Source organism: Kogia breviceps, chromosome 3 (genome assembly GCF_026419965.1).
Source record: "Kogia breviceps isolate mKogBre1 chromosome 3, mKogBre1 haplotype 1, whole genome shotgun sequence".
Classification (NCBI taxonomy): domain Eukaryota; kingdom Metazoa; phylum Chordata; class Mammalia; order Artiodactyla; family Physeteridae; genus Kogia; species Kogia breviceps.
Genome location: NC_081312.1, coordinates 137,926,100 through 137,953,497, shown reverse-complemented (window position 1 = coordinate 137,953,497; position 27,398 = coordinate 137,926,100). Strand labels below are relative to the sequence as shown.

Sequence of the window (27,398 nt, the reverse complement as noted above, 5' to 3'; positions counted from 1 at the left end):
TTTCCTAAACTGCCCTTGTCACTGCTCAGGAGCCCAGTGGGTTAAATTAAAACAGGGAGACAAATTGCTTCTTTTCTTGCATGTATAAACCCTCATCTTTTGTGAGGCTATTCCTTTGGTTTTCTTCTCATCCCCCATCTGATTTTCCCATTTGTATAATATTATATCACATAGTATACAACATACACATGTAGAGAAAGGAGAGTTGGTAACTACCAGACAAATAACTGATAATTCAGCTTTTTAGCTTGCTTGTGTGTGTGTGTGTGAGAGAGAGCATGTAAGTGAGAGAGAGAAAGAGAGAGACACACATACACACACCCATGATCTGAACTTTAAGCTCTTGGAGAAGAGGAGAAACTATGTTATCTTACATAAGGTGATCAACACACTTGGGGGTCAAAATACATACTCTGTTTTGATGAGCCTCCAACTTGATAAAGGAGCATTTTCTGAGATCTCCTCCCATATCAGCAAGTGTTTGTGGAGTAGTTTGGTTGTCGCGGTCATGCGCAGCAAGAGTGCGCACAAGCTGTTGAGCAGCCCATTGCCTATGCTGTGAGGATAGCCTGGAGGAGAGGCAGCAGGCTGCCAGGGCGTTAGCCAGCTCCAGAGGGCCTACAGCAGAAGGATCATAGGAAGGATGGGCATACAATTGGGCAGTTAAACCTGCTTAAACAAAACAATGAAATGATGCCCAGGTGAGAGCTGGTGGTGGTGAACAAACAAAAATGGGTTAAACTATCTTTTAAGAATTAGCACTTTTTCAAGCAATCATTTCACTAAGATATGCATACAAGATATAAAGCATTTATCTCACATCAAATTCTATATTAAATCTGATTCACTGCAAATGTACATTTATATACACTAATCAATAGTCTTTGCTCTAAGGATACACCAACTGAGAACGCAGCAGAAATCATTTTAAGGCCAGGGCAGAGGGAGCGTGCCCTGAAGAATAAGAGTTTGGCTTTTGCTCCTCAAAAGTGATCTTAGGGGCTTCCCTGGTGGCGCAGTGGTTAAGAATCTGTCTGCCAATGCAGGGGACATGGGTTCGAGCCCTGGTCCAGGAAGATCCCACATGCCATGGAGCAACTAAGTCCGTGCGCCATAACTACTGAGCTTGCGCTCTAGAGCCCATGAGCCACAACTACTGAGCCCGCGAGCCACAACTACTGAATGCCGTGCACCTAGAGCCCGTACTCCACAACAAGAGAAGACACTGCAATGAGAAGCCCGTGCACCACAACGAAGAGTAGCCCCCACATGCAGCAACTAGAGAAAGTCTGCAAAGCAATGAAGAACTGGTCCAGCCAAAAGTAAATAAATGAAAAATAAATAAAATTTTTTTAAAAAGTGATCTTAATAGCCAGTCAAGGGAATGCACTGATAGATCCAAAAGCCCATCTCTCTTGGCCAAATGGTCCTGATGAAGAGAAGGGTAAATACTATGTTTAAGTAGTCCCTTCAAATTGTATCATCTTAAGACAAAGAAAAAAAAAAGCACTACTTTATACAAATTATATTCAGGAAGCCTATGAGGATTATTATCTATGGTGACCCAAACCATAATCTAATAAAATAATCTAATCAAACCAAGACTAATTTGGTATATTTTCTAATATTTGTTTCCAGGCACAATGAAAAAGTATACATGCACTTTTCTTATGATCTAACTTAATAGGTATACATGATGTTATATAATTCATCACATACAACAATGCAAAAACATGTTTTAAAAAACATATCAAATTGATAAGAAGACTGTATATTTAAATTGTATGAAACTTACCTTTCTTTTCAACTTCTGACTTATCATAATTAGGTCTCAGTTTGGCCCCTTTGTCTGCTAGTAATGCCACAAGGGCCTGAGTTACAACAAAATTTGGGGAGGTTACAAGCTTATTCTCTTCAGCAATTCCTCGGAGAAAGCTAGGTAGAAACTTTCGCTGAATTGGATCATCGACCGTGGTTAGATTTACCCCTGTTGCAGCAGAAATCAAGTTCTGAAGAGGCAATCACAAGAAACAGGTTTAATTTTTACATATAATTCTGGAACAAAAAGAAGATTTTATCTTAAAAGGTTCTTTAAGAATTGGCTGGGAATAAGCAATGCAATAAGAAAAGCACTGAATATCCTACCTGTGTACACAACTGCACCAGGAGTTTTGCAGCACTAGGAGTGTTTGATGCTAGACATCCCACTGCTGTGCTCAGATAGGCCAGGCAAGAAATGGGCTTGTTGGCCTTGCTGTGCCCACCTCGTGAGCGTTCTGAAGTGCTTGCCATGGCGGAAGGGCTGGTGGAGAGGCCAGCTCTCCCTGCTGCAGCCAAGCACATTAATCGAACCAACGTTCGGATATCTGTAAGCCCCAGAGATTCAAGACCAGCAGCCAGGCTACAACTGGAACCACTGCCAGGAAAGGAAAACACTTTAGATGCATAAAGAAAATAAATTTAAGGGACCATCTGGAGCCCCACATATCATCCATAGCACCAACAACCAAAATAAAAGGCAAGCTGCACTATCACTAGTCATACGTGTCCTTAGAGATGTCCAAAAATATTATGTAAGCTGGAAACTGCTTTGAAACTTTTTTATTTTAATAAATATTGACATACTTAAGTATACCTGAATTACCAAAGTATAATTTACAGAAATGTTCACAAATCATGAATTTTCACAAACTGAACAAACCTATGTAACCACCTTCCAGATAAAGAAACAGAACATTACCAATACCCCAGAAGACTGCTTGGGCCCTTCTCAGTCTCTAGGCCCTCAAAAGTAACCACTATTCCAACTTTTTAAGGCCATAAACCAGTTTTGCCTGTTTCTGAACTTCATATAAATAGAATAATAAAGTATGTATTCTCTTCTGTCTGGCTGCTTTTACTCAGCATCATGCTTGTAAGATTCATCCATGTTGTTGCATCACAGCAGCAGTTATTCATTTTCACTGACACAGAGGCATACTGTGGAGATGTTCGGGTTCAGTTCCAGACCATCACAATAAAATGAATATTGTAATAAAAAAAGTCACACAAATATTTTTGGTTTCCCAGTGCATATAAAAGTCATGTTTACACTACACTGTAGTCTGTTAAGTGTGCAACAGCATTAAGCCTAAAAGAACAATGTACAGGGACTTCCCTGGTAGTGCAGTGGATAAGAATCCACCTGCCAATGCAGGGGACACGGATTTGAGCCCTGGTCCGTGAAGATCCCACAAGCCATGGAGCAACTAAGCCCCTGCGCCACAACTACTGAGCTTGAGCTCTAGAGCCCACGAGCCACAACTACTGAGCCCGCATGCCACAACTACTGAAGCTCGCGAGCCTATAGTCCGTGCTCCGCAATGACAAGCCACCGCAAGGAGAAGCTTGCACACCGCAACGAAGAGTAGCCCCCGCTCGTCGTAATTAGAGAAGGCTCGCACGCAGCCAACGAAGACCCAATGAAGCCAAAAATAAATAAGTTAATTAACTTATTTTTAAAAAAAGAACAATGTACATTTAAAATTTTAAATTTAAAATTTTAAAATAATGTTAACCATCATCTGAACCTTCAGAAATCTTTTTGTAATAGTAACATCAAAGATCACTGATCACAGATCACCATGACAAATATAATAATAATGGAAAAGCTTGAAATATTGCAAGAATTACTAAAATGTGACACAGAGACATGAAGTGAGCAAATGTTGTTGGAAAAATGGTGCCAATAGACTTGCTCAACACAGGGTTGCCACAAATCTTCTATTCGTAAAAAAAAAAAAAAAAAAAAAGTAATATCTGCGAAGCACAATAAAAAAAGATATGCCCGTATAAATGAAATTAAGCATAAGTCATTTATCTATACAGATGAGAGCATGGGGCTATTATGAATAGTACTGCTATAAATGTTCTTGCTTATGTCTTTGGGTGCACATATGTAAGCATTTCTGTTGGATATATACCCAGAAGTGTTTTTCTGGGTCATAGAGTATGCTAATATTCACCTTTAGTTGTTACTATCAAACAGTCTTCCAAAGTAACTGTCCCAGTTTATTTTCACACCAACAGTGTATGAGAGTTCTAGGTGTTCCACACCATCATGATCACCTTTTTCTCCCTAGTCTTTTAAATTTTAGCCATTCTGATGGGTGTGTAGTAGTATCTCATGGGGTTTTCATCTTCATTTCTCTGAAGACTAATGTGACTGAACATCTCATTGTTCATGTTTATTGGCCATTTTGAGAGCCTCTTTTGTTATTATGTCCATTTTTCTTTTGGATTGTCTGTCTTTCTCTTACTGGTTTATAAGAATTCTTTACATATTTTATTGGCTATATGCATTGCTAAGATCATCTCCCATTCAGTAGTTTTTTTTTTCCTTTAACTTTTTTGCCTTTTTACTTCCTAAACAACTTGCTAAACAGAAGTTCTTTTTTAATGTAGTCCAATTTATCAATTGTTTTCCTTAAAGTGAATGTCTTTTGTGACTTGCTTAAGAAATCTCTGGTTGTTCCAAGATCTAGAATAAAATCTTCTTCTGTTATCTTACAGAAACTTCATTGATTTACATTTCACATTTAGACCTAAGAGCCACTTGGAAATACCTGCTTTATATAGTTTGAGGTTGGGGCCAAGACTCATTTTTTTTTCCTTAAGTGAATAAACCATCTGACCTAGCCCAAGTTACGGAAAAGACCATCCTTTCCTCATTGCTCTGTAATGTAAGCACTGTCATAAATCAAATGTTTATCTACACGTGTGAGTCAGTTTCTGAACTTCATTTTCCACAGTCCGAAATGTCTAGTCTTGAGCCAACCCCACACAGTCTCATCTAAATATTTTTTTAAATATCCATGTTTTTAAAAATTTGTTTATTTTTGGCTGTGTTGGGTCTTCGTTGTGGTGCTCAGGGTTTCTCTAGTTGCAGCGAGTGGGGTCTACTCTTCGTTGTGGTGCACAGGCTTCTCATTTGCGGTGGCTTCTCGTGCTGCAGAGCACGGGCTCTAGGTGCATGGGCTTCAGGAGTTGCAGCATGCAGGCTCAGTAGTTGTGGCTCACGGGCTCTAGAGCACAGGCTCAGTAGTTATGGTGCACGGGCTTAGTTGCTCCGCAGCATGTGGGATCTTCCTGGACCAGGGCTCGAACCCATGTCCCCTTCACTGGCAGGCAGATTCTTAACCACTGCATCACCAGGGAAGTCCTCATCTAAACTTTGAGTTCTTCTTTCAGGGTCCTTCTGTCTTCATGATTTACCGTTAAATACCCCTACTTAATCATTTCCCAAATGGATGTCTTTTAGGTATTCTTGGTTCTCTTCCCTTTTTTAACATTATGCTCCACGGTATGAGCATAGCAAGAGTCTCCACGATGGAATATACAGGCCGATTTAGCTACACAGTTGGTAAACTCTGCAGAAAAACGCACTTGACCTTTTATTTTTACCCTACACCAAATGGATCAACAGCCTTGGTTTCCCGTTTCAGATAATAAAATTTTCAGTTTACTCAGTTACTATAACGGCAATAAACTTCTATCCTCCCAAACAATACCAGACTCCTGTCTAATACATACTAGAAGCTAACTTAACATCTTTTGACACAAAATAACATTTACCTGACTGAGAGAAGAGACAGAGCTCTCATGACCATGGTTCTGGCCAGAAGAACCTGAGCAGCAGCAGTCACTCTCCTTAAAGCCACCACCCGGTCATGAGGGTTTGCTAAGGCAGCTGCCTGTTCACCTAATGTTATTCTCCCGGAGGAACTCTTTTCTACAGAGCCATGGCAACCTGAAAAAAATAACATTTTGCTTAGTTTATAAGAAGGTAAGAAAAAAAAAAGCCAGACTACTGAAAAAATTTTCCATTCTACCTAGATTCTAGGCTACCAGGAAATAAAGCAAATCAATGTGTTTTGCTCATCTGGAACTTTGTTATACAGAAAATTGCTTGGGAGAAATGGACATTTCTAAGTCAATAATCTATTATAGGAAAAATATGATTCTTAAATTTTTTTGGTTTTATTTATTTTTGCTCATGCATCACTTCTACTGATATTAACAAATACAGGAAAGATATAGTTTTTAAAATATGCTTTGAGTACACATAAAGGGCTGAGTCACCAGTACTGCCCCAATTCTTTATTTAGTATTCCATACAGCAAAAAGTTACCATACACTCGCACCGAAATTAAATACTGCAATAGTTTTTATTCATTTCCAGGTTTCTCTTAACACAAAGTTTAAAACAAACAAACAAACAAAACCCCTACTTTTTTTTTTTTTTTTTTTTTTTTTTTTTTTTTTTTTTTGCTGTATGTGGGCCTCTCACTGCTGTGGCCTCTCCCGTTGCGGAGCACAGGCTCCGGACGCGCAGGCCCAGCGGCCATGGCTCACAGGCTTAGTTGCTCCGTGGCATGTGGGATCTTCCCGGACCGGGGCACGAACCCGTGTCTCCTGCATCGGCAGGCGGATTCTCAACCACTGTGCCACCAGGGAAGCCCAAAACCCCTACATTTTATAAATTTTCTTTTTATCACTTCAATATTTTATAAAAAGAAAATATCAAAAACAATATTATACTATACCTTCAAAACATTAGAATAACTGGCTAAAGATACTTGATGGAACAGGAAATGTTGAACCCTTATTAAGCTTTACCTTATTATTATTATTTACCTTTCTAAGAAGCAAATTAATATAGACTCTGTAAAATCCATGCCAATCAGCATTTCAAGTTTACCTATTTGCATCAGAGTCTCTTCCATACTGTTGGTCGCTGTTACCATTGCTACTGATGCTCCCAATGGATCACTGTCAGGGAACTGAACTGGTTCTGGTACAATGCGGCGGTCATTTAAACCAAGTGGTCCAGCGAGTAATTCAAACTCTTCTTCACCCGTTAGCTTTTCCTCTTCATCAACATCCAACATGTCCCAGTCTTCTGGAATTTAAATAAAGAAGTGTATGGTATGTGACTATAAACATGAAATAACTCTGCTGGCAATGGTTATTGTGAGATATGTCTAAAATGCAGATGGACTGAAAGCGGAGCGCCTACAAAATGAACTACGGCACCACCTCCTGGTGACCCAACCAAACTGCACCCCTGAGTTATAGTGAGACTAAGGGAAAGCGAGGCAGAGCAGTCAAATCCATTTAAACCAAAAGCACATGTTACAGTTGGTAATGGAGGTTTCAACTAATAAAAAATATTGTTATGGGGCCAACAAAAAGTTTTTGACCCTGTCCATAATCATTAGGAAATGAGTTACTTCAAATACATGAATGCTCCAGATAAATAAATGCTCACTTCAATTTTTTATCTTTTACTTTCCTCAATTAGGATGGAAATTCAACATGTACTACATACTTTCCCTACTTTGAAAAAATATGTATGCCACAGAAATTAACAGTCTGTGGCAAAGCTAGTATTAGGACTCAGGTCTTTTTCCTTTGACTTTTAAAACTAGGGCTATTGCTACCAAACTATCTTGAACTTTTGGGGGGAAGTTTAAGTTAACATGTACGTAATACAAACACACACATGAAGGTAAGTTTTAGTAACAGACGTTAAGCAGAAGGTACATACAAAAATACATGTGAAATAAAGAAGCTCTCAAAACAACTACCTTCATACACACTGTCCTGCTTGCCAATTAGATCTGGAGCTTGTCCCTTGTACCTGCACCAAACACGAAGAACATTGTGTTTTTATATAAAACAGTTAGTGCCCCAAAGTGCAAATTATGTCATTAGGACATTTTAAAAAGTCATTAATAAAGCAACACAAAATAAAAAAGTGTGTTTCATGTTATGGGCTAATGTAATAAAAATGATTGGTATGTAAGTGTTTACAAAATCAATGACTATTTTACCAAAACACTGGGGAGGTTTCTAGGTTACCTACGTAAGTCTTTTAATCAAAACCTATTCCAGAATGGCTTGAAGACTTTAATAGTTGACAATAAGGGCAAAAACCCTACTCAATAGCAAATAGTTGCTATTCAAGGGTATAAAGAAGTAATATTTTCATGGAAGCTCATTTAATCTAAACAGTCTACATTTTTCGTCAAGAAAAAAGACCTTATTAGGATGTCAAAATTATGGTGAGAAACACCAAAGAAAAAAATTGAACATAAGCCTCCTGAAGGTTAAAGCAAGGGTCCCACTCACAACTTGACAACAAATTAAAGGTTAACACAGTCAAACTCCAGTGAAGGACCTGAGGCCATACCACTGTTCCCAGACTACAGGCTCCCACGTCTGGCAGGAACTTGAATTCTTCCACCTCCCTCATCCTTGTCCCCAATTCAGCAATCATAGGACTTTATAAAGGAAAGGTTAAAGGTTACTCCTCACATTAAAAAAACTACAATTCCCATGTCTTAATGAGAGATAATTTATATACCTCAATCAGAGGGTATGGATATCTATCCAATTTCAAGGTACCTTTCAGAACTTGTTGCCTTGGATTTGGTCTTCAGGGCTAAGTACTTTTCCCTGCAGCTGCCACATAGCAGGTAGTATGGATTTCCACTCCCACATTCACCACCGAACCAGCCATCCACATAGGAGCCGTTGCTGCGATAGCCCTGGCGGTTTGCACTGCGCCCACAGCCTGGGTGATTTCTCTTCATGTGCTGATTGAAGCTGACAACACTGCACTCACACAGTTCACATACCACCACCTCTTCCCTGTCTTCAGACTCACAAACGTGCTGCACAAAACAATGCCATATCAAACTATTAGTCAAGTTAACATAAAATTAAGAAGAGGTAAATGGATCATTTATTATATTAAATTAACAACTTTGTTTATATATGCTGGAATATTTACAAGATGTTCATCAAGGCTATATAACAAAGTTCTTTCAAATCAATATCCAGATCACACAGTCTGAAGGTGTTCTTTGCCCCTTCCCTCACACTAATAAGTGACAATAAAAGTAACTGACTATCCTGAGAAAAAAGTTATTAATAAAAATGACTATCTGCCCCATCTCAAATGATTTAAAATCCCTCCAATGAAAACTACTTTCAACTAATCATAACATGCATATCTATTTTCTGAATTTCTAAGAAGTCATTTGGATTCATTTATCTTATTAACATAATATGGTATATGCTCTTTCCCATAGAACTTATACCTGTGACCTTCTCAGTTTCCCTGCTACAAAAAGTGTAATGCTAAACAATGTAAACATACAAACCCATCATGTACCCTGCCCTTGGATGGAGGCATTTACAAGATCTAGGTGGCACTGGTTCCTAGAATGAGGCATTACAGTGATTAAATAGAACCTATAAAGAAGAAGAGCATGCATTCAGATAGCCAGGTAAGCACAGTAGCCATGTTAAACACCCAGCAGAGCTGACTGGGACCTGATGCCTAGTTTGTAATCTATCTTTGATATCAGAAATCAAATTATCACAGCACGGCTCTATTCATCTAGTCTGGGGAGAGAAGCAATAAAATCGCACAGAGAGGGCTTCCCTGGTGGCGCAGTGGTTGAGAGTCCGCCTGCCGATGCAGGGGACATGGGTTCGTGCACCGGTCCGGGAAGATCCCACATGCCGCGGAGAGGCCGGGCCCGTGAGCCATGGCCGCTAAGCCTGCGCGTCCAGAGCCTGTGCTCCACAACGGGAGAGGCCACAACAGTGAGAGGCCCGCGTACCGCAAAAAAAAAAAAAAAAAAAAAAAAAAAAAAAAAAATCGCACAGAGAAAGCAACGAGAGACTTTTTCTTACTAGTTTGTAGGTATCAAAGTAACCTGAAGTGTTAAAGCCCCAAACTTTAGGATGAGATGTCAGACTTTTCAGAGTATTACAACTCTAGGAAATGCTGTTATTAGTAAGCTGTATGAACAGGAGGGCAGGAAAATAAGTCAGAGCAGCCCCCGCTGCAGTCACACACACCCAGGTAGGCCAATCCAGTACCTCTGGGATCCACATTCCCAGAATATCGTTGTCACTGGTCAGGTCTTGTCCAAACATAGCTTCCATTGCTTCATCATCAAGATCAATTTCCAATTCCTCATCTAAATTAAAGTCATACAATGCCCCTGGGTCTTGCTGCAAAGATATTCCTTCTCTCCGACTTTGATTCCTATGGGCCTGCACAGAGCGGTATAACCCCGCTCAGAACAAAACAAGAAAGGCATTTTATTTTCATGTATAAAATAATTCTGAATATTTTGCCAGTTCTTAACTGCCATACAATGCAGGTGAGAGCCTACCTCAGCTGACTTATTGCATTCCAAACCATAAACATAAAACTTTACCTAACGTATGTCTTTCCTCTTCCATGAAATGGGGATAATACCTTGCAGAGCTGCTGACAGGTTTAAATAAGATAATCTATGTAAAATATTTCATAATGTTTGTTATATAGAAGAACACTCAATATGGGCTGTTATTATCTTTTTAGCTTTTTTTGTCATTCGCTTTCACTATATATTAAATACACATCCTATATGTTCTAGGACAGTCTCAATTTTTCTGTTTCCATAAATTACTGAATCATTATTTGCATTTTAATAGTTCAAAGATTAAACTCTGTTTTGACAAATGACATATTCTAGATTTTAGTTTGGAAAATATATTCCCTATAATTTACATTTCACATGCCCAGAACATAATCTTAAAAATATTTACTAAGGTAATGAAAAAATATATTTTTGCTTATCTGGGCCTTACTTAGTAGTGAAGCCCTAAAATTCACAAAGTACATCAGAAAAGCCAGTGCCTACTTTGGCACAGTGCTCTTTCTAGCTCCTTCTCACCAGTGATGTCTTGAACATGAATCTTCACTTCTTAAATTATAAGTATTTTGAGGGCAGAGAGAGCATTTATGAAATTTCTCAATATTTACAAGTGACCAGTATAGCCTTCTACACCCAGAGGGAACTTAAAAATAAATCTATGAATGTATGCTGTGATTTAAATTATGTAAAATTATATAAATGCATAGAAAGTAATATGCAAATAGTTGCTCTTTTAATGTGGAGGTACTGAATACTTAGTATCATTAGTTTACATCTTCTTTAATGTTGCTTTTTACATTTACTTTAAAATATAAACAAACTATATAATACTTTCACCAAGAGAAGGATGTGAAACATATACTTACCTGCTCTTGCTAGCAATGTTCGAGCAGCTAAATCAAACTTGTGCCTTCTTGTAACTGCTGAGCGACCCCTAGCGGGTGGTCCACTTCCAGAAGCTGCATTCTCTACATGATCCAGATTATCAGGGCTAAAAGAGCAAGTTTGAAAGCAACACACATTTTTAAAAATCATCATGAACAGAAAGCACAGGTGCAAGCTTGCTTGTAGTACTTTTTCCTCCAAATATTATCGAGAACAAAATATGTTTTGAAACATATCTTTTGTGTCTGGCTTATAAATATGTCATATTGCCCTGAGCAATAATTTTATCTGGTTTTGAAATATACCAACAATGAACTTACACTTAATGCAAGTTTAAATTCAAACAAGGTCAATGGCCTTAACTAAATCCTAAGTGATTAAATACTTAAAAATTGAAACAATTGGGAATCCTTGCCTTGGAAAAACATATATTTCAAAATAAGTTATGAATATATTCACTGAGTTTGTCAGAAAAATTCTGAATATTAATATAAGACACAAGCCCCCCATATAACTTCATGAGCTAGAATGAAACGAAGATTTAAAGTCATAAGAAGTGCTGAAGGGGGAGGATTTTAGAAAGAATTATAGAATATTTTATTACATTTCTTTTTGGGCTAGGCATTATCAGAGGATTCATTTCACAACTTTAAAAAGCGGTGTATTGTACTGCATATTAAAAACTAAAGAAGAAATGAAAATATAAACCCATATTAAGAGACAGAAAAGATAAGTCTATTTCTATTGAATGCATTACTTTAAGTCAATTTATATTAAAATGAACATTCTAGTTTATATCTCTTATATAAGATAAAATTATTTTATCAACATGTTTACTTTATTTCAGAATAAACTTATTTTAATTTTCAGTTTCTTCTTTTCAGCAATTTTATATTAAAATTATTTCCTTATTTTCATAAAAACATCATTCAAGTCAAAACCTGTCATGTCACTCTGTTAAGGGTGCTTCACAGAAACATAAGCTTGTAACTGAAATGTCCACCTTTTCATCTCTCTCTAGTTATCAACCTTATATACCATTAGAAGCATCTATGAAGGGACATAATGTAGTTCTTGGGGCACCATTTATAACACATGGAACAGAAATACGGAAATTGGAATTTCACCTTTCACTAAAGCCTTCCTCCGTTTCAGCAGCATCAGCTGATGGTATGTCTCCAGGTGACTGCAAATAGCAGGGATCATTTGACTTCCCACCACTGCCTACAACTGCGGCTCCGTGCCTTGAGTCGGCTGTGCTGCCTGACTGGGGCTCCTCCTCATCCTCATGCCCAGGGTGCTCTATCATCCACATGGCAAGGACAGTGATGTTCTGGGCATCAGCCTCTCCTCGAGCACCTGAACAGGGGGAAAAAAAGGTCTAATACTGACTTTGGGCAAAATAATTAGTTATTCATGCTATCAGTTTAAGACTGTCTGCTATGTTGCCACTGCAATGGAATCTTGTGTTAAAAATCTTACCAACCTTTATGGCCTCTTAAAAAACATACTGCCTTTAATAAAGATGGTGCTTCTCATAACTGCATATAATGATACATAAAAAGTTATAGTAAGAAAAAGAAATGAAAGGAATACAAATTGGGAAAGAAGAAGTAAAACTGTCACTGTTTGCAGATGACATGATACTATACATAGAAAATCCTAAAGATGCCACCAGAAAACTACTAGAACTAATCAATGAATTTGGTTAAGGTTGCAAGATACAAAATTAATGCACAGAAATCTCTTGCATTCCTATACACTAACAATGAAAGATCAGAAAGAGAAATTAAGGAAACAATCCCATTTACCATCACAGCAAAAAGAATAAAATACCTAGGAATAAACCTACCTAAGGAGGCGAAAGACCTGTACTCAGAAAACTATAAAACAATGATGAAAGAAATCAAAGATGACACAAACAGATGGAGAGATATACCACGCTCCTGGATTGGAAGAATCAATTTGTGAAAATGACTATTCTACCCAAAGCAATCTACAGGTTCAATGCAATCCGTATCAAATTACCAATGGCATTTTTCACAGAACTAGAACAAAAAATTTCACAATTTGTATGGAAACACAAAAGACCCCAAACAGTCAAAGCAATCTTGAGAAAGAAAACGGAGCTGGAGGAATCAGGCTCCCCAACTACAAAGCTACAGTAATCAAGACAGCAAGGTACTGGCACAAAAAGAGAAATATAGATCAACGGTACAGGATAGAAAGCCCAGAGATAAACCCATGCACCTGTGGTCACCTAATCTATGATAAAGGAGGCAAGAATAAACAATGGAGAAAAGACAGCCTCTTCAGTAAATGGTGCTGGGGAAAACTAGACAACTACCTGTAAAAGAATGAAATTAGAACACTCCCTAACACCACACACAAAAAATAAACTCAAAATGGATTAAAGACCTAAATGTAGGACTGGACACGATAAAACTCTAAGAGGAAAACATAGGAAAAACACTCTTTGACATAAATCACATCAAGATCTTTTATGACCCACCTCCTAGAGTAATGAAAATGAAAACAAAAATAAGCAAATGGGACCTAATGAACCTTAAAAGCTTTTGCACAGCAAAGGAAACCATAAACAAGATGAAAAGACAACCCACACATTGGGAGAAAATATTTGCAAATAAAGCAACTGACAAAGGATTAATCTCCAAAGTATACAAACAGCTCCTGCAGCTCAGTATCAAAAAAAACAAACAACCCAATCAAAAAGTGGGCGGGGCTTCCCTGGTGGCACAGTGGTTGAGAGTCTGCCTGCCGATGCAGGGAATACGGGTTTGTGCCCTGGTCCGGGAAGATCTCACACGCTGTGGAGCGACTAGGCCCGTGAACCATGGCCACTGAGCCTGTGCATCCGGAGCCTGTGCTCCGCAACAGGAGAGGCCACAGGCCACAACAGTGAGAGGCCCACGTACCGCCAAAAAAAAAAAGTTGGCGCAAGACCTAAGTAGACATTTCACCAAATAAGACATACAGATGGCCAAGAAGCACATGAAAAGATGCTCAACATCACTAATCATTAGAGAAATGCAAATCAAAACTACAGTGAGGTATCACCTCACACCAGTCAGAATGGCCATCATCAAAAAGTCTACAAACAATAAATGCTGGAGAGAGTGTGGAGAAAAGGGAACCCTCCTACACTGCTGGTGGTAATGTAAATTGATACAGCCACTATGGAGAACAGTATGGAGGTTCCTTAAAAAATTAAAAATAGAATTACTGCATGATCCAGCTATCTCACTACTGGGCATATACCCTGAGAAAACCATAATTCAAAAAGACACATGTATCCCAATGTTCACTGCAGAACTTTTTACAATAGCCAGGACATGGAAGCAACCTAAATGTCCACTGACAGAGGAATGGATAAGAAGATGTGGTACATATGTATAAAGGAATATTACTCAGCCATAAAAAGAAATGAAATTGGGTCTTTTGTAGAGATGTGGATGGACCTAGAGTCTGTCATACAGAGTGAAGTAAGTCAGAAAGAGAAAAACAAAGATCAAATATTAATGCATATATGTGGAATCTAGAAAAATGGTACAGATGAACCTGTTTGCAGGGCAGGAATAGAAACAAAGACGTAGAGAATGGACATGTGGACACAGGGGGGAAGAGGAGGGTGAGATGAATTGGGAGATTAGGTTTGACATAAATACACTACCATGTGTAAAATAGACAGCTAGTGGGAACCTGCTGTACAGCACAGGGAGCTCAGCTCAGTGCTCCATGATGACCTAGATGGGTGGGATGGGGAGGGGGGGAGGTCCAGCAGGGAGGGGATATATGTATACATACAGCTGATTCACTTCACTGTACAGCAGAAACTAACACAACATTGTAAAGCAATTATACTCCAATTAAAAAAACATTTAAAAAAATGATACTACCTGTGGCTTCCATGGCTTTCGTAATCTGCCGGAGAGAGAACCCCATTTCCAACAAGGGTACTGCAATTGCTGGAGGAGGAGGAGAAGTTGAAAGTCTACTGCTTGGGTCTGACAAGGCTGAGACAAAAGAAAGAGAAGTCCTCAATATCACTATATGCCATGAGTAAAAAGTATTCTTATAGTAACCATAATTCACAATTTTCTTAATAGTGTCCAGATATAATGAAATGCTACTCTACTAAGAATTCTCTAGTAACTAAATGTGATTAAATTTGATATAGCTTTTTAAGGTTTTTCTTAAAGATAAACTAGCTATTATGAAACAAACCTGCTGAAAAAAATGTTTAATGATTTTTTTAAAAAATAGTTTCCTACTTCAAAAAAATTTCAAGCTTTATAAAAATTTGTAAGAATAGTACATAGAATTCTTTTACCCCTGAAACACTGGAGAGTAAGTAGCAGACATAATGCTCCATCTTCCCTGAATACACTAATATATTACTCTTACAAATAACAACATTCTCCTGTATAACCAAAACGCAACTATCAAAGTCAGGAAATTAACAATTATCATCTAATCCAGATTCCATTCTAGTTTCAAGGAAAGTCCTGATAATGTTCTTTACAGCAAAGGACCCAATCCAGGATCATCGTTACATTTAGCTTTCATGTCTCTTCAGTCTCCTTCACTTTGATACTTTGAAGATTCCAGGCCAGTTATAGGGTAGAAAGTCCCTCAATCTGATGTCTGCTGTTTCCTCATGATTAGACTCAGGTTGTGCATTTTGGCAGGAGTAGCACAAAACTGATGTTGCCTTCTTCTTACTGCATTCTATTAGATGGTTCATGATTTCATGTTGTCCCATTACTGATGATGCTAACTTTGATCACTTGAGTTAAGCTGGTATCTGCAAGGTTTCTCCACTGTAAAGGTACTCTTTTTTTTTCTTTGTAATTAATAAGTATTTGTGGGAAAACACTATGAGAATAGGTAAATATCTCATTCTTCATCAGTTTCACTCTGCATCCATTTATGCTTATTGGCTGAATTAATTATGATTACCATGGTTGACAAATGATGGGTTTTTTTAAGTCCATCATTGCTTTCAGATTCATCAGTTGCCACTCTAAAGCAAAGCTTCTTCTTTCTCCATCAGTATAGGCTTATGGATTCTCATTGCATTCATGAGTTATTATCTGTTATTGTAATTATTATTTATTTTTATGTCCCAAATCTCCCAGATTTGGCCAGTGGATGCCCCTTCACTCCGATTTCTATATCCTTCAAGCCTGTGCCCATCATTCTCTGAGCACTTTGTCACTTTATGGCACAAGCTATTGTAGGCTCATCTCATACTGAGACCTGATATCAGCCATTTCTCTCTCAGATCAAGGTTCCTTCTAGTAGAGAATGGTATTTAAAAGATAGGACCTTGGCACTAGGTGTGTGTACTGCTACTGAAGCATCAATGCCCCAAGGCCCTCTCAGTGCACAGCTGCCAGTGGAGGCCCTCTTCATCCTATATGGTTCTGACACCTAGTGCCAGGCCATATGGACAGTTCTTTGCCCCATCGACTCCAAAACCTTATACCAGGCCACTCCCCACACACACGAGGTGTTTTTATTTCACCACAACCTTGCTCTGACAACCCACTCTGGACTACCATGCCACACACCTCCCATACCCTGCTGGCATGAATGCCTCCCTAGCTTGGCCCCACTTAATGGCTTTCAAATTGAACTAGTAAGGAAGAAGGGAAGGAGGGAAAGAGGGAAGGGCGGAGGGAGGGAAGACTATAACTCTCATTTCTGCTTAAAAAAATGTCATTACTGCTACAGTGGTGATAGCCCTGATATATATGATGCACTTCTCTTTCTTGCCATGGTAGAGTAACAGAGACTAGATTTACTCTCACCTTAAACAACTAAAAAAACAGACAAAAATTATCAAACAACAGTCTGCAGATATTGGATAATAGGTAGTATAGAACGGTGATCCCTGAGAAAAGGGAATCAAATGAGGCAAAGTGTACAACTGCCTTAGCTTACTGCCTTGAAAGAATTTCCCAAACTGCAGGTCAGGAAGGGTAAATTCAAGCCAAACTCAGTGGTCTCTCTGAATGGCAGAGACAGAGGAGAGTTCAAAAGTGGCTAGAATTCACAGGGCAGAATCCAGAAAGGGGATATCTGTATGGAAAGAAGACAGCTACACAGATAGAGAACTCCAGATATGTGCAGAGGGTCCTCTTCCCCTCAAGTCCTCAGCTGATGCTAATACAGCAACTATCCAAAGCTAGGGAAAGAATCACCAAAAAGCAGCAGGCAGAGCAATCCTTAGAGCTCACATAGGGTTGGGAAGTTTGTGTTACAACAAGCCAGAATGAAAAAACTTTGTAATGCATAAGGTATTAGATAGAATACTAAACAAACTAAAGGCTGTCCTGGTCCCACCTAACAAAGCTTAAAAGGAAGCCTTGAAAGATTCAAATTGTTTTCAAGTTACTTAACTGAATTCTAGAACAAAGTTTAAGTATAATACAATTAACGAAATACAAAATATCCAGCACCCAACTAGGTAAAATTCACAATGTCTGGTATCCAATTAAAAAGTACCAAACATGCAAAGAAACAAGAAAACACAATTCAAAATGAGGAGAAAAATTAATTAATAGAAACATCTAGAAATAATTGACAAATTAAGTACCACAGACATTAAAACAGATACTATAAATATATTTTGTTACTTGTGGATTCCCTATCTGCCAATTAATCTACTCCTTTAAGTTAATTTGTAACTCCAAAATCAATACTCATGGCACTTTCACAGTCATTCACATGCACAGGGTGACCAAAAAATTCAGACTTCTGATGCATTTGTTCCCAGCTGAGGTCAAACAAGGTGATGCTCTGTATTCTTGTTTTAGCTCTCAGACTATAACAAGTGTCCCCTTTCATGCTACTTAGTGTTACTTCTTTTGTATTTTTTGCACTTTTTGTTGGTGATTTCATTGTTTAAAATGGCCCCCAAGTATAGTGCTGAAATGCTGTCTAGTGTTCCTAAGTGCAAGAAGGCTAAAATGTGCCCTATGGAGAAAATATAGTGTTAAGCTTCATGCAGGCATGAGTTAACAGTGTTGCTGGCCATGAGTTCAATGCTAATGAATCAACAATACATATTAAATATGGTGTCTTTAAACTGAAACACACATAAAATAAGGTTATATATTGATCAGTTGACAAAGTGTGACCAGAAGCTTACAGAAACCCAGCCCTGTATTTTCCCTAGGGAACAATGGTTCAGTTTTCACTAATTCTGTGTTCACAGAATATAACTGTTTTAATAATGAGAACTGTTATTCCATGTATTCTGTAAGGTAGAGGAAAGACTGAATATGTTAAAAAAGACATGGGAGATTTAAAAAAACAAGACATACACAGAACTTCTAGAAAACTACAATATCTGAAGGGAAATATACACTGGATGGGATTAAGAACAGATTAGACACTGCAGAAGAAAATATTAGTGACCAGAAGGCACAACAATAAAAATTATCCAAAATCAAACACAGACAGGAAAAAGAATTTAAAACAAAAACAAAAAAAGAGCAGAGCATCAGTGATCGTGTGTCTGTGGGATAACTGCAAGTGGCTTAATATACATGTAACTGGAGACACTGAAATGGAGTAGTAGTGGAACAAAAAAAAAAATCTGAAAAAAAAAAAAAAAAAAAAAAAAGAATGTAAAATTTCCAAATTTAATGACAGCTTTAAACCCACAGGTCCAAAAACCTCAATAAACCCCAAGCACAAGAAACATGAAAAAAACTACACCAGGGCAGATCACAATCAAATTGCTTAAGCACAGTGATAAAAAGAAAAATCTTAAAAGCAGCCAGAGAAAAAGGCATATTACATCAACATTAGAAAGACAGAAGTCTTATCATTGGAAACAGTGCAAATCAGAAGACAGTAGAGCAACACCTTAAAGTACTGAAGAAAAAGAAAAAACAACTGTCAATATAGAATTCTATTCCCAGTGAAAATATTTTTTCAAAAAATTAAGGTGAAATAGACTCTTTTGGACATATAAGGGCCAAAAGAATTCATCACTAGCAGATCACTACAAGAAATGTTAAAGGAAGTCTTTAAAGCAGAAGGAAATGATACCAGATGCAAATATGGATATACATAAAAGAATAAAGAATCTCAGAACTAGAAAATATGTGAGTAAATAAAAACTACATACTTTAGTTTTTAAAAATATCTTTAAAAGATAATTGGCTAGGGCTTCCCTGGTGGCGCAGTGATTGAGAGTCTGCCTGCCAATGCAGGGGACACAGGTTCGTGCCCCGGTCCAGGAAGATCCCACATGCCACAAAGCGGCTGGGCCCATAAGCCATGGCTGCTGAGCTGCGCGTCCACAGCCTGTGCTCCGCAACAGGAGAGGCCACAGCAGTGAGAGGCCCACGTACCACAAAAAAAAGAAAAAAGATAATTGGCTGTATACAGCAAAAATAAGAATGTATTATGGGGCTTTATAAGATTCATAGAAGTTAAATTTATAATAACAAAAGTACAAAGGCTGCCAAAGGGGAAATGAAAGCATACTATTGTTAGATTCTTTTATTATACATGAAGTGGTATAACATTACTTGAAAGTAGACTGTGATAATTAAGAATGTATACTATAAACCTGAAAGTAACCTCGAAAAACACAATAGCAAGTATAGCTAATAAGCCAACAAAGGAGATAAAATGGAATTTTAAAAATACTCATTTAATTCAAAGGAGATAGAAAAAGAGGAAAAAGGAAACAAAGAACTGATGAGATGAAAAAAAAAAGGTAGATTTAAACCCAGCTATAACAATAATCACAGTAAAGGTAAATGGTCTAAACATCCCAATCAAAAGGTAGAGAATGTAAGGCTGAATTTTAAAAGTTGGACCCAACTACAGGCTACCTTTAAGAAGTCCACTTTAAATACAAAGACCCATATGAGTTAAAGGTAAAATGACGGGAGAAGATACACGATTATAAAACAAATTAAAAAATCAGAAGTGGCTACATGTATACCAGATAAAGCAGATTTAAGGGTAAACAGTATTAATACAGATAAAGAGAGTCATTTCATAACAATAAAGAGGTCAATTCATTAAGAAGATATAAGAATTCTAAATGTTTATGGACCTAAAAACAGAGCTTTAAAGTACATGAAACAAAAACTAATAAATGAAAGGGTTCGAAATAGACAAATCCACAATTATAGTTAGAGATTTCAACACCACTCCCACAGTAATTGATAGAATAGGTAAATGAAGAATAAGTAAGGATAAAGAAGACTTGGACAACAGTATCAATCAACTTGACCTAACCAACAATTTCTAGAACATACCACTCAACAGTAGCACATACACATTTTTTCCAAGTGTAAATGGAATAGATATAAAGACAGACCATATTCTGGGCTGCAAAACAAGTTTCAGAAATAGAGTCACAGAGACGGCTTAAAGGTGGCGGAAGAGTAAGACGCAGAGATCTCCTTCCTCCTCACAGAGACATCAGAAATACATCTACACGTGGAACTTCTCCTATAGAACACCCACCGAACGCTGGCAGAAGACCTCAGACATCCCAAAAGGCAAGAAACTCCCCACATACCTGGGTAGGGCAAAAGAAAAAAGAATAAACAGAGACAAAGAATAGGGACAGGACCTACACCAGTGGGAGGGAGCCGTGAAGGAGGAAAGACTCCCCCCCACACTAGAAGCCCCTTCGCGGGCGGAGACTGCGGGTGGCGGAGGGGGAAGCTCTGGAGCCGCAGAGGAGAGCGCAGCCACAGGGTGCAGAGGGCAAAGCAGAGAGATTCCCGCAGACGATCGGTGCCGACCGGCACTCACCAGCCCGAGAGGCTTGTCTGCTCACCCGCCGGAGTGGGCGAGGGCCGGGAGCTGAGGCTCGGGCTTCAGTCGGATCCCAGGGAAAGGTCTGGAGTTGGCAGAGTGAAAACGGCCTGAAGGTGTAGTGCGCCACAGCTGGCCAGGAGGGAGTCCGGGAGAAGTCTGGAGCTGCCGAAGAGGCAAGAGACCTTTTCTTCCCTCTTTGCTTCCTGGGCGTGAGGAGAGGGGATTAAGCGCGCCGCTTAAAGGAGCTCCAGAAACGGGCGCGGAGCTGCCGAAGAGACAAGAGACTTTTTCTTGCCTCTTTGCTTCCTCGGGCGCGAGGAGAGGGGATTAAGAGCAGCGCGTAAAGGAGCTCCAGAAACGGGCGCGAGCCGTGGCTGTCGGCACAGACAGTAGAGACGGGTGTGGGACGCTAAGGTTGCTGCTGCTGCCACCAAGAGGCCTGTGTGTGAGCACAGGTCACTCTCCACACCGGCCGTCCCAGGAGCCCGTGCAGCCCGCCACTGCCGGGGTCCCGGGATTCAGGGACAGCTTCTCCGGGAGAACACGCAGCGCGCCTTGGGCCAGCGCAGCGCCACGTCGGCCTCTGCCGCTGCGGACTCGCCCCGCACCCGTGCCACTCCCTCCCCCCAGCCTGAGTGAGCCGGAGCCCCCGAATCAACTGCTCCTTTAACCCCGTCCTGTCTGAGCGAACGGCAGGCGCCCTCGGACGACCTACACGCAGAGGGCGGGGGCCAAGTCCAAAGCTGAACCCCAGGAGTTGTGCGAACAAAGAGGAGAGGGGGAGGTCTCTCCCAGCAGCCTTAGAAGCGGCGGATTAAAGCTCCACAATCAACTTGAAGTGCCCTGCATCTGTGGAAAACCTGAATACACAACGAATCATCCCAAGGTGAGGAGGTGGACTTTGGGAGCAAGATATACTATTATTTTCCCCTTTTTTTCTTTTTGTGAGTGTGAATGTGTGTGCTGCTGTGTGAGATTTTGTCTGTATAGCTTTGCTTTCACCATTTTTCCTAGGGTTAGACCAACCCGTTTTTCTGTTTTTTAATAGAAATTTTTCTTCTTAATAATTATTTTTTATTTTAATAACTATACTTTATACTACTTTATTTTGTCTTCTCCCTTTCTTCCTTCCTTTCTTCCCTCCTTCCCTCCTTTCTTCCTTCTTTCCCCCCTTCTTTCCTCCCTTCCTCTCTTCCTTCCTCCCTTTCTTCCTCTCCACCTTCCTTCCTTCCTTTCTTGCTTTCTTCCTTGCTTCATTTCTTCCTTTCTTTCTTCCTTCCTTCCCTCCCTCCCTCCTTCCTTCCTTCCTTCCTTTTCTTTCCTTCCTATTTTTTCTCCCTTTTATTTTGAGCCGTGGATTAAAGGCTCTTGGCGCCCCAGCTAGGCACCAGGGCTGTGTCTCTGAGGTGGGAGAACCAACCTCAAGACACTAGTCCACAAGAGACATCCCAGCTCCACAAAATATCAAACGGCGAAAATCTCCCAGAGATCTCCATCTCAACACCAAGACCCAGCTTCACTCGAGGACCAGCAACGAACAGTGCTGGACACCCTATCCCCAACAAAGAGCAAGACAGGTCTACAGCCCCATCCATTAGCAGAGAGGCTGCCTAAAATACTAATAAGGCTACCAACATCCCCAAACACACCACCAGACGTGGACCTGCCCACCAGAAAGGCAAGATCCAGCCTAATCCACCAGAACAGAGGCACTAGTCCCCCCAACCAGGGAACCTACTCAACCCACTGAACCAACCTCAGCCACTGGGGACAGCCACCAAGAACAACGGGAACTACGAACCTGCAGCCTGCAAAAAGGAGACCCCAAACACAGTAAGATAAGCGAAATGAGAAGACAGAAAAACACACAGCAGATGAAGGAGCAAGATAAAAACACACCAGACCTAACAAATGAAGAGGAAATAGGCAGTCTACCTGAAAAAGAATTCAGAATAATGATAGTAAAGATGATTCAAAATCTTGGAAATAGAATAGACAAATTGCAAGAAACAGTTAACAAGGACCTAGAAGAAATAAAGAGGAAGCAAGCAACGATGAGCAACACAATAAATGAAATGAAAAATACTCTAGATGGGATCAATAGCAGAATAACTGAGGCAGAGGGGCGGATAAGTGACCTGGAAGATAAAATAGTGGAAATAACTACTGCAGAGCAGAATAAAGAAAAAAGAATGAAAAGAACTGAGGACGGTCTCAGAGACCTCTGGGACAACATTAAACGCACCAACATTTGAATTATAGGGGTCCCAGAAGAAGAAGAGAAAAAGAAAGGGACTGAGAAAATATTTGAAGAGATTATAGTGGAAAACTTCCCTAATATAGGAAAGGAAATAGTCAATCAAGTCCAGGAAGCATAGAGAGTCCCATACAGGATAAACCCAAAGAGAAACACGCCAAGACACATAATAATCAAACTGTCAAAAATTAAATACAAAGAAAACATATTAAAAGCAGCAAGGGAAAAACAACAAATAACACACAAGGGAATCCCCATAAGGTTAACATCTAATCTCTCAGCAGAAACTCTACAAGCCAGAAGGGAATGGCAGAACATATTTAAAGTGATGAAGGAAAAAAACCTACAACCAAGATTATTCTACCCAGCAAGGATCTCATTCAGATTTGATGGAGAAATTAAAACCTTTACAGGCAAGCAAAAGCTGAGAGAGTTCAGCACCACCAAACCAGCTCTACAACAAATGCTAAAGGAGCTTCTCTAGGTAAGAAACACAAGAGAAGGAAAAGACCTACAAGAACAACCCGAAACAATTAAGTAAATGGCAATAGGAACATACATATCGATAATTACCTTAAATGTAAATGGATTAAATGCTCCCACCAAAAGACACAGACTGGCTGAATGGATACAAAAACAAGACCCATATATATGCTGTCTACAAGAGACCCACTTCAAACCTAGGGACACATACAGACTGAAAGTAAGGGGATGGAAAAAGATATTCCATGCAAATGGAAATCAGAAGAAAGCTGGAGTAGCAATTCTCATATCAGACAAAATAGACTTTAAAATAAAAACTATTACAAGAGACAAAGAAGGACACTACATAACGATGAAGGGATCGATCCATGAAGAAGATATAACAATTGTAAATATTTATGCACCCAACATAGGAGCACCTCAATACATAAGGCAAATACTAACAGCCTTAAAAGGGGAAATCGACAGTAACACAATTATAGTAGGGGACTTTAACACCCCACTTTCACCAATGGACAGATCATCCAAAATGAAAATAAATAAGGAAACACAAGCTTTAAATGACACATTAAATAAGATGGACTTATCTGATATTTATAGGACATTCCATCCAAAAACAACAGAATACACATTTTTCTCAAGTGCTCATGGAACATTCTCCAGGGTCGATCATATATTGGGTCACAAATCTAGCCTTGGCAAATTTAAGAAAACTGAAATCGTATCAAGTATCTTTTCTGACCACAACGCTATGAGACTAGACATCAATTACAGGAAAACAAGTGTAAAAATTACAAACACATGGAGGATAAACAATACACTACTTAATAATGAAGTGATCACTGAAGAAATCAAAGAGGAAATCAAAAAATACTTAGAAACAAATGACAATGGAGACACAACGACCCAAAACCTATGGGATACAGCAAAAGCAGTTCTAAGAGGGAAGTTTATAGCAATACAATCATACCTTAAGAAACAGGAAACATCTCAAATAAACAACCTAACTTTGCACTTAAAGCAATTAGAGAAAGAAGAACAAAAAAGCCCCAAATTTAGCAGAAGGAAAGAAATCATAAAGATCAGATCAGAAATAAATAAAAAATAAATGAAGGAAACAATAGCAAAGATCAATAAAACTAAAAGCTGGTTCTTTGAGAAGATAAACAAAATTGATAAACCATTAGCCAGACTCATCAAGAATAAAAGGGAGAAGATTCAAATCAATAGAGTTAGAAATGAAAAAGGAGATGTAACAACTGACACTGCAGAAATACAAAAGATTATTAGAGATTACTACAAGCAACTGTATGCCAATAAAATGGACGACCTGGAAGAAATGGACAAATTCTTAGAAATGCACAACCTGCCGGGACTGAACCAGGAAGAAATAGAAAATATGAACAGACCAATCACAAGCACTGAAATTGAAACTGTGATTAAAAATCTTCCAACAAACAAAAGCCCAGGACCAGATGGCTTCACAGGTGAAATCTATCAAACATTTAGAGAAGAGCTAACACCTATCCTTCTCAAACTCTTCCAAAAGATAGCAGAGGGAGGAACACTCCCAAACTCATTCTATGAGGTCAACATCACCCTGATACCAAAACCAGACAAAGACGTCACAAAGAAAGAAAACTACAGGCCAATATCACTGATGAACATAGATGCAAAAATCCTCAACAAAATATTAGCAAACAGAATCCAACAGCACATTAAAAGGATCATACACCATGATCAAGTGGGGTTTATTCCAGGAATGCAAGGATTCTTCAATATACGCAAATCAATCAATGTGATACACCATATCAACAAACTAAAGGAGAAAAACCATATGATCATCTCAATAGATGCAGAGAAAGCTTTTGACAAAATTCAACACTCATTTATGATAAAAACCCTGCAGAAAGTAGGCATACAGGGAACTTTCCTCAACATAATAAAGGCCATATATGACAAACCCACAGCTAGCATCATTCTCAATGGTGAAAAACTGAAACCATTTCCACTAAGATCAGGAACAAGACAAGGTTGCCCACTCTCACCACTCTTATTCAACATAGTTTTGGAAGTTCTAGCCACAGCAATCAGAGAAGAAAAAGAAATAAAAGGAATCCAAATAGGAAAAGAAGAAGTAAAGCTGTCACTGTTTGCAGATGACATGATACTATATATAGAGAATCCTAAGGATGCTACCAGAAAACTACTAGAGCTAATCAATGAATTTGGTAAAGTTGCAGGATACAAAATGAATGCACAGAAATCTCTGGCATTCTTATACACTAATGATGAAAAATCTGAGAGTGAAATTAAGAAAACACTCCCATTTACCATTGCAACAAAAATAATAAAATATCTAGGAATAAACCTACCTAAGGAGACAAAAGATTGTATGCAGAAAACTATAAGACACTGATGAAAGAAATTAAAGATAATACAAATAGGTGGAGAAATATACCATGTTCTTGGATTGGAAGAATCAACATTGTGAAAATGACTCTACTACCCAAAGTAATCTACAGATTCAATGCTATCCCTATCAAATTACCACTGGCATTTTTTACAGAACTAGAACAAAAAATTTCACAATTTGTATGGAAACACAAAAGACCCCGAATAGCCAAAGCAATCTTGAGAACGAAAAATGGAGCTGGAGGAATCAGGCTCCCTGACTTCAGACTCTACTACAAGGCTACAGTAATCAAGACAGTATGGTACTGGCACAAAAACAGAAATATAGATCAATGGAACAGGATAGAAAGCCCAGAGATAAACCTACACACATAAGGTCACCTTATCTTTGATAAAGGAGGGAAGGATATACAGTGGAGGAAAGACAGCCTCTTCAATGAGTGATGCTGGGAAAACTGGACAGCTACATGTAAAAGTATGAAATTACAACACTCCCTAACACCACACACAAAAATAAACTCAAAATGGGTTAAAGACCTAAATGTAAGGCCAGACACTATCAAACTCTTAGAGGAAAACATAAGCAGAACACTCTATGACATAAATCACAGCAAGATCCTTTTTGACCCATCTCCTAGAGAAATGGAAATAAAAACAAAAATAAACAAATGGGACCTAATGAAACTTCAAAGCTTTTGCACAGCAAAGGATACCATAAACAAGACCAAAAGACAACCCTCAGAATGGGAGAAAATATTTGCAAATGAAGCAACTGACAAAGGATTAATCTCCAAAATTTATAAGCAACTCATGCAGCTCAATAACAAAAAACCAAACAACCCAATCCAAAAATGGGCAGAAGAACTAAATAGACATTTCTCCAAAGAAGATATACAGATTGCTAACAAACATATGAAAGAATGCTCAACATCATTAATCATTAGAGAAATGCAAATCAAAACTACAAAGAGATATCATCTCACACCGGTCAGATTGGCCATCATCAAAAACTCTAGAAACAATAAATGCTGGAGAGGGTGTGGAGAAAAGGGAACCCTCTTGCACTGCTGGTGGGAATGTAAATTGATACAGCCACTATGGAGAACAGTATGGAGGTTCCTTAAAAAAATACAAATAGAACTACCATACGACCCTGTAATCCCACTACTGGGCATATACCCTGAGAAAACCATAATTCAAAAAGAGTCATGTACCAAAATGTTCATTGCAGCTCTGTTTACGATAGCTAGGACATGGAAGCAACCTAAGTGTCC

General features: G+C 38.9%; 1 protein-coding gene across 24 annotated transcripts in view; it reads right to left on the bottom strand.

The window, feature by feature from the left end:
• HERC1 (HECT and RLD domain containing E3 ubiquitin protein ligase family member 1) overlaps positions 1-27,398 on the bottom strand; it is a 217,162-nt gene that overhangs the window by 51,762 nt on the left and 138,002 nt on the right. For 18 of the 24 annotated variants that reach the window (XM_067029682.1, XM_067029686.1, XM_067029684.1 and 15 more), the window contains 11 exons: positions 15,065-15,181; positions 12,275-12,506; positions 11,129-11,253; positions 9,916-10,136; positions 8,449-8,717; positions 7,629-7,681; positions 6,740-6,940; positions 5,614-5,788; positions 2,146-2,416; positions 1,796-2,009; positions 413-669 (listed from right to left, as the gene is read on the bottom strand). In XM_067029682.1, coding sequence (XP_066885783.1) covers positions 413-669; positions 1,796-2,009; positions 2,146-2,416; positions 5,614-5,788; positions 6,740-6,940; positions 7,629-7,681; positions 8,449-8,717; positions 9,916-10,136; positions 11,129-11,253; positions 12,275-12,506; positions 15,065-15,181 — 2,135 coding nt within the window. The remainder of the gene's footprint in view (positions 1-412; positions 670-1,795; positions 2,010-2,145; positions 2,417-5,613; positions 5,789-6,739; positions 6,941-7,628; positions 7,682-8,448; positions 8,718-9,915; positions 10,137-11,128; positions 11,254-12,274; positions 12,507-15,064; positions 15,182-27,398) is intronic. The other 6 variants (XM_067029692.1, XM_067029697.1, XM_059057681.2 and 3 more) reach the window with 3 other exon arrangements.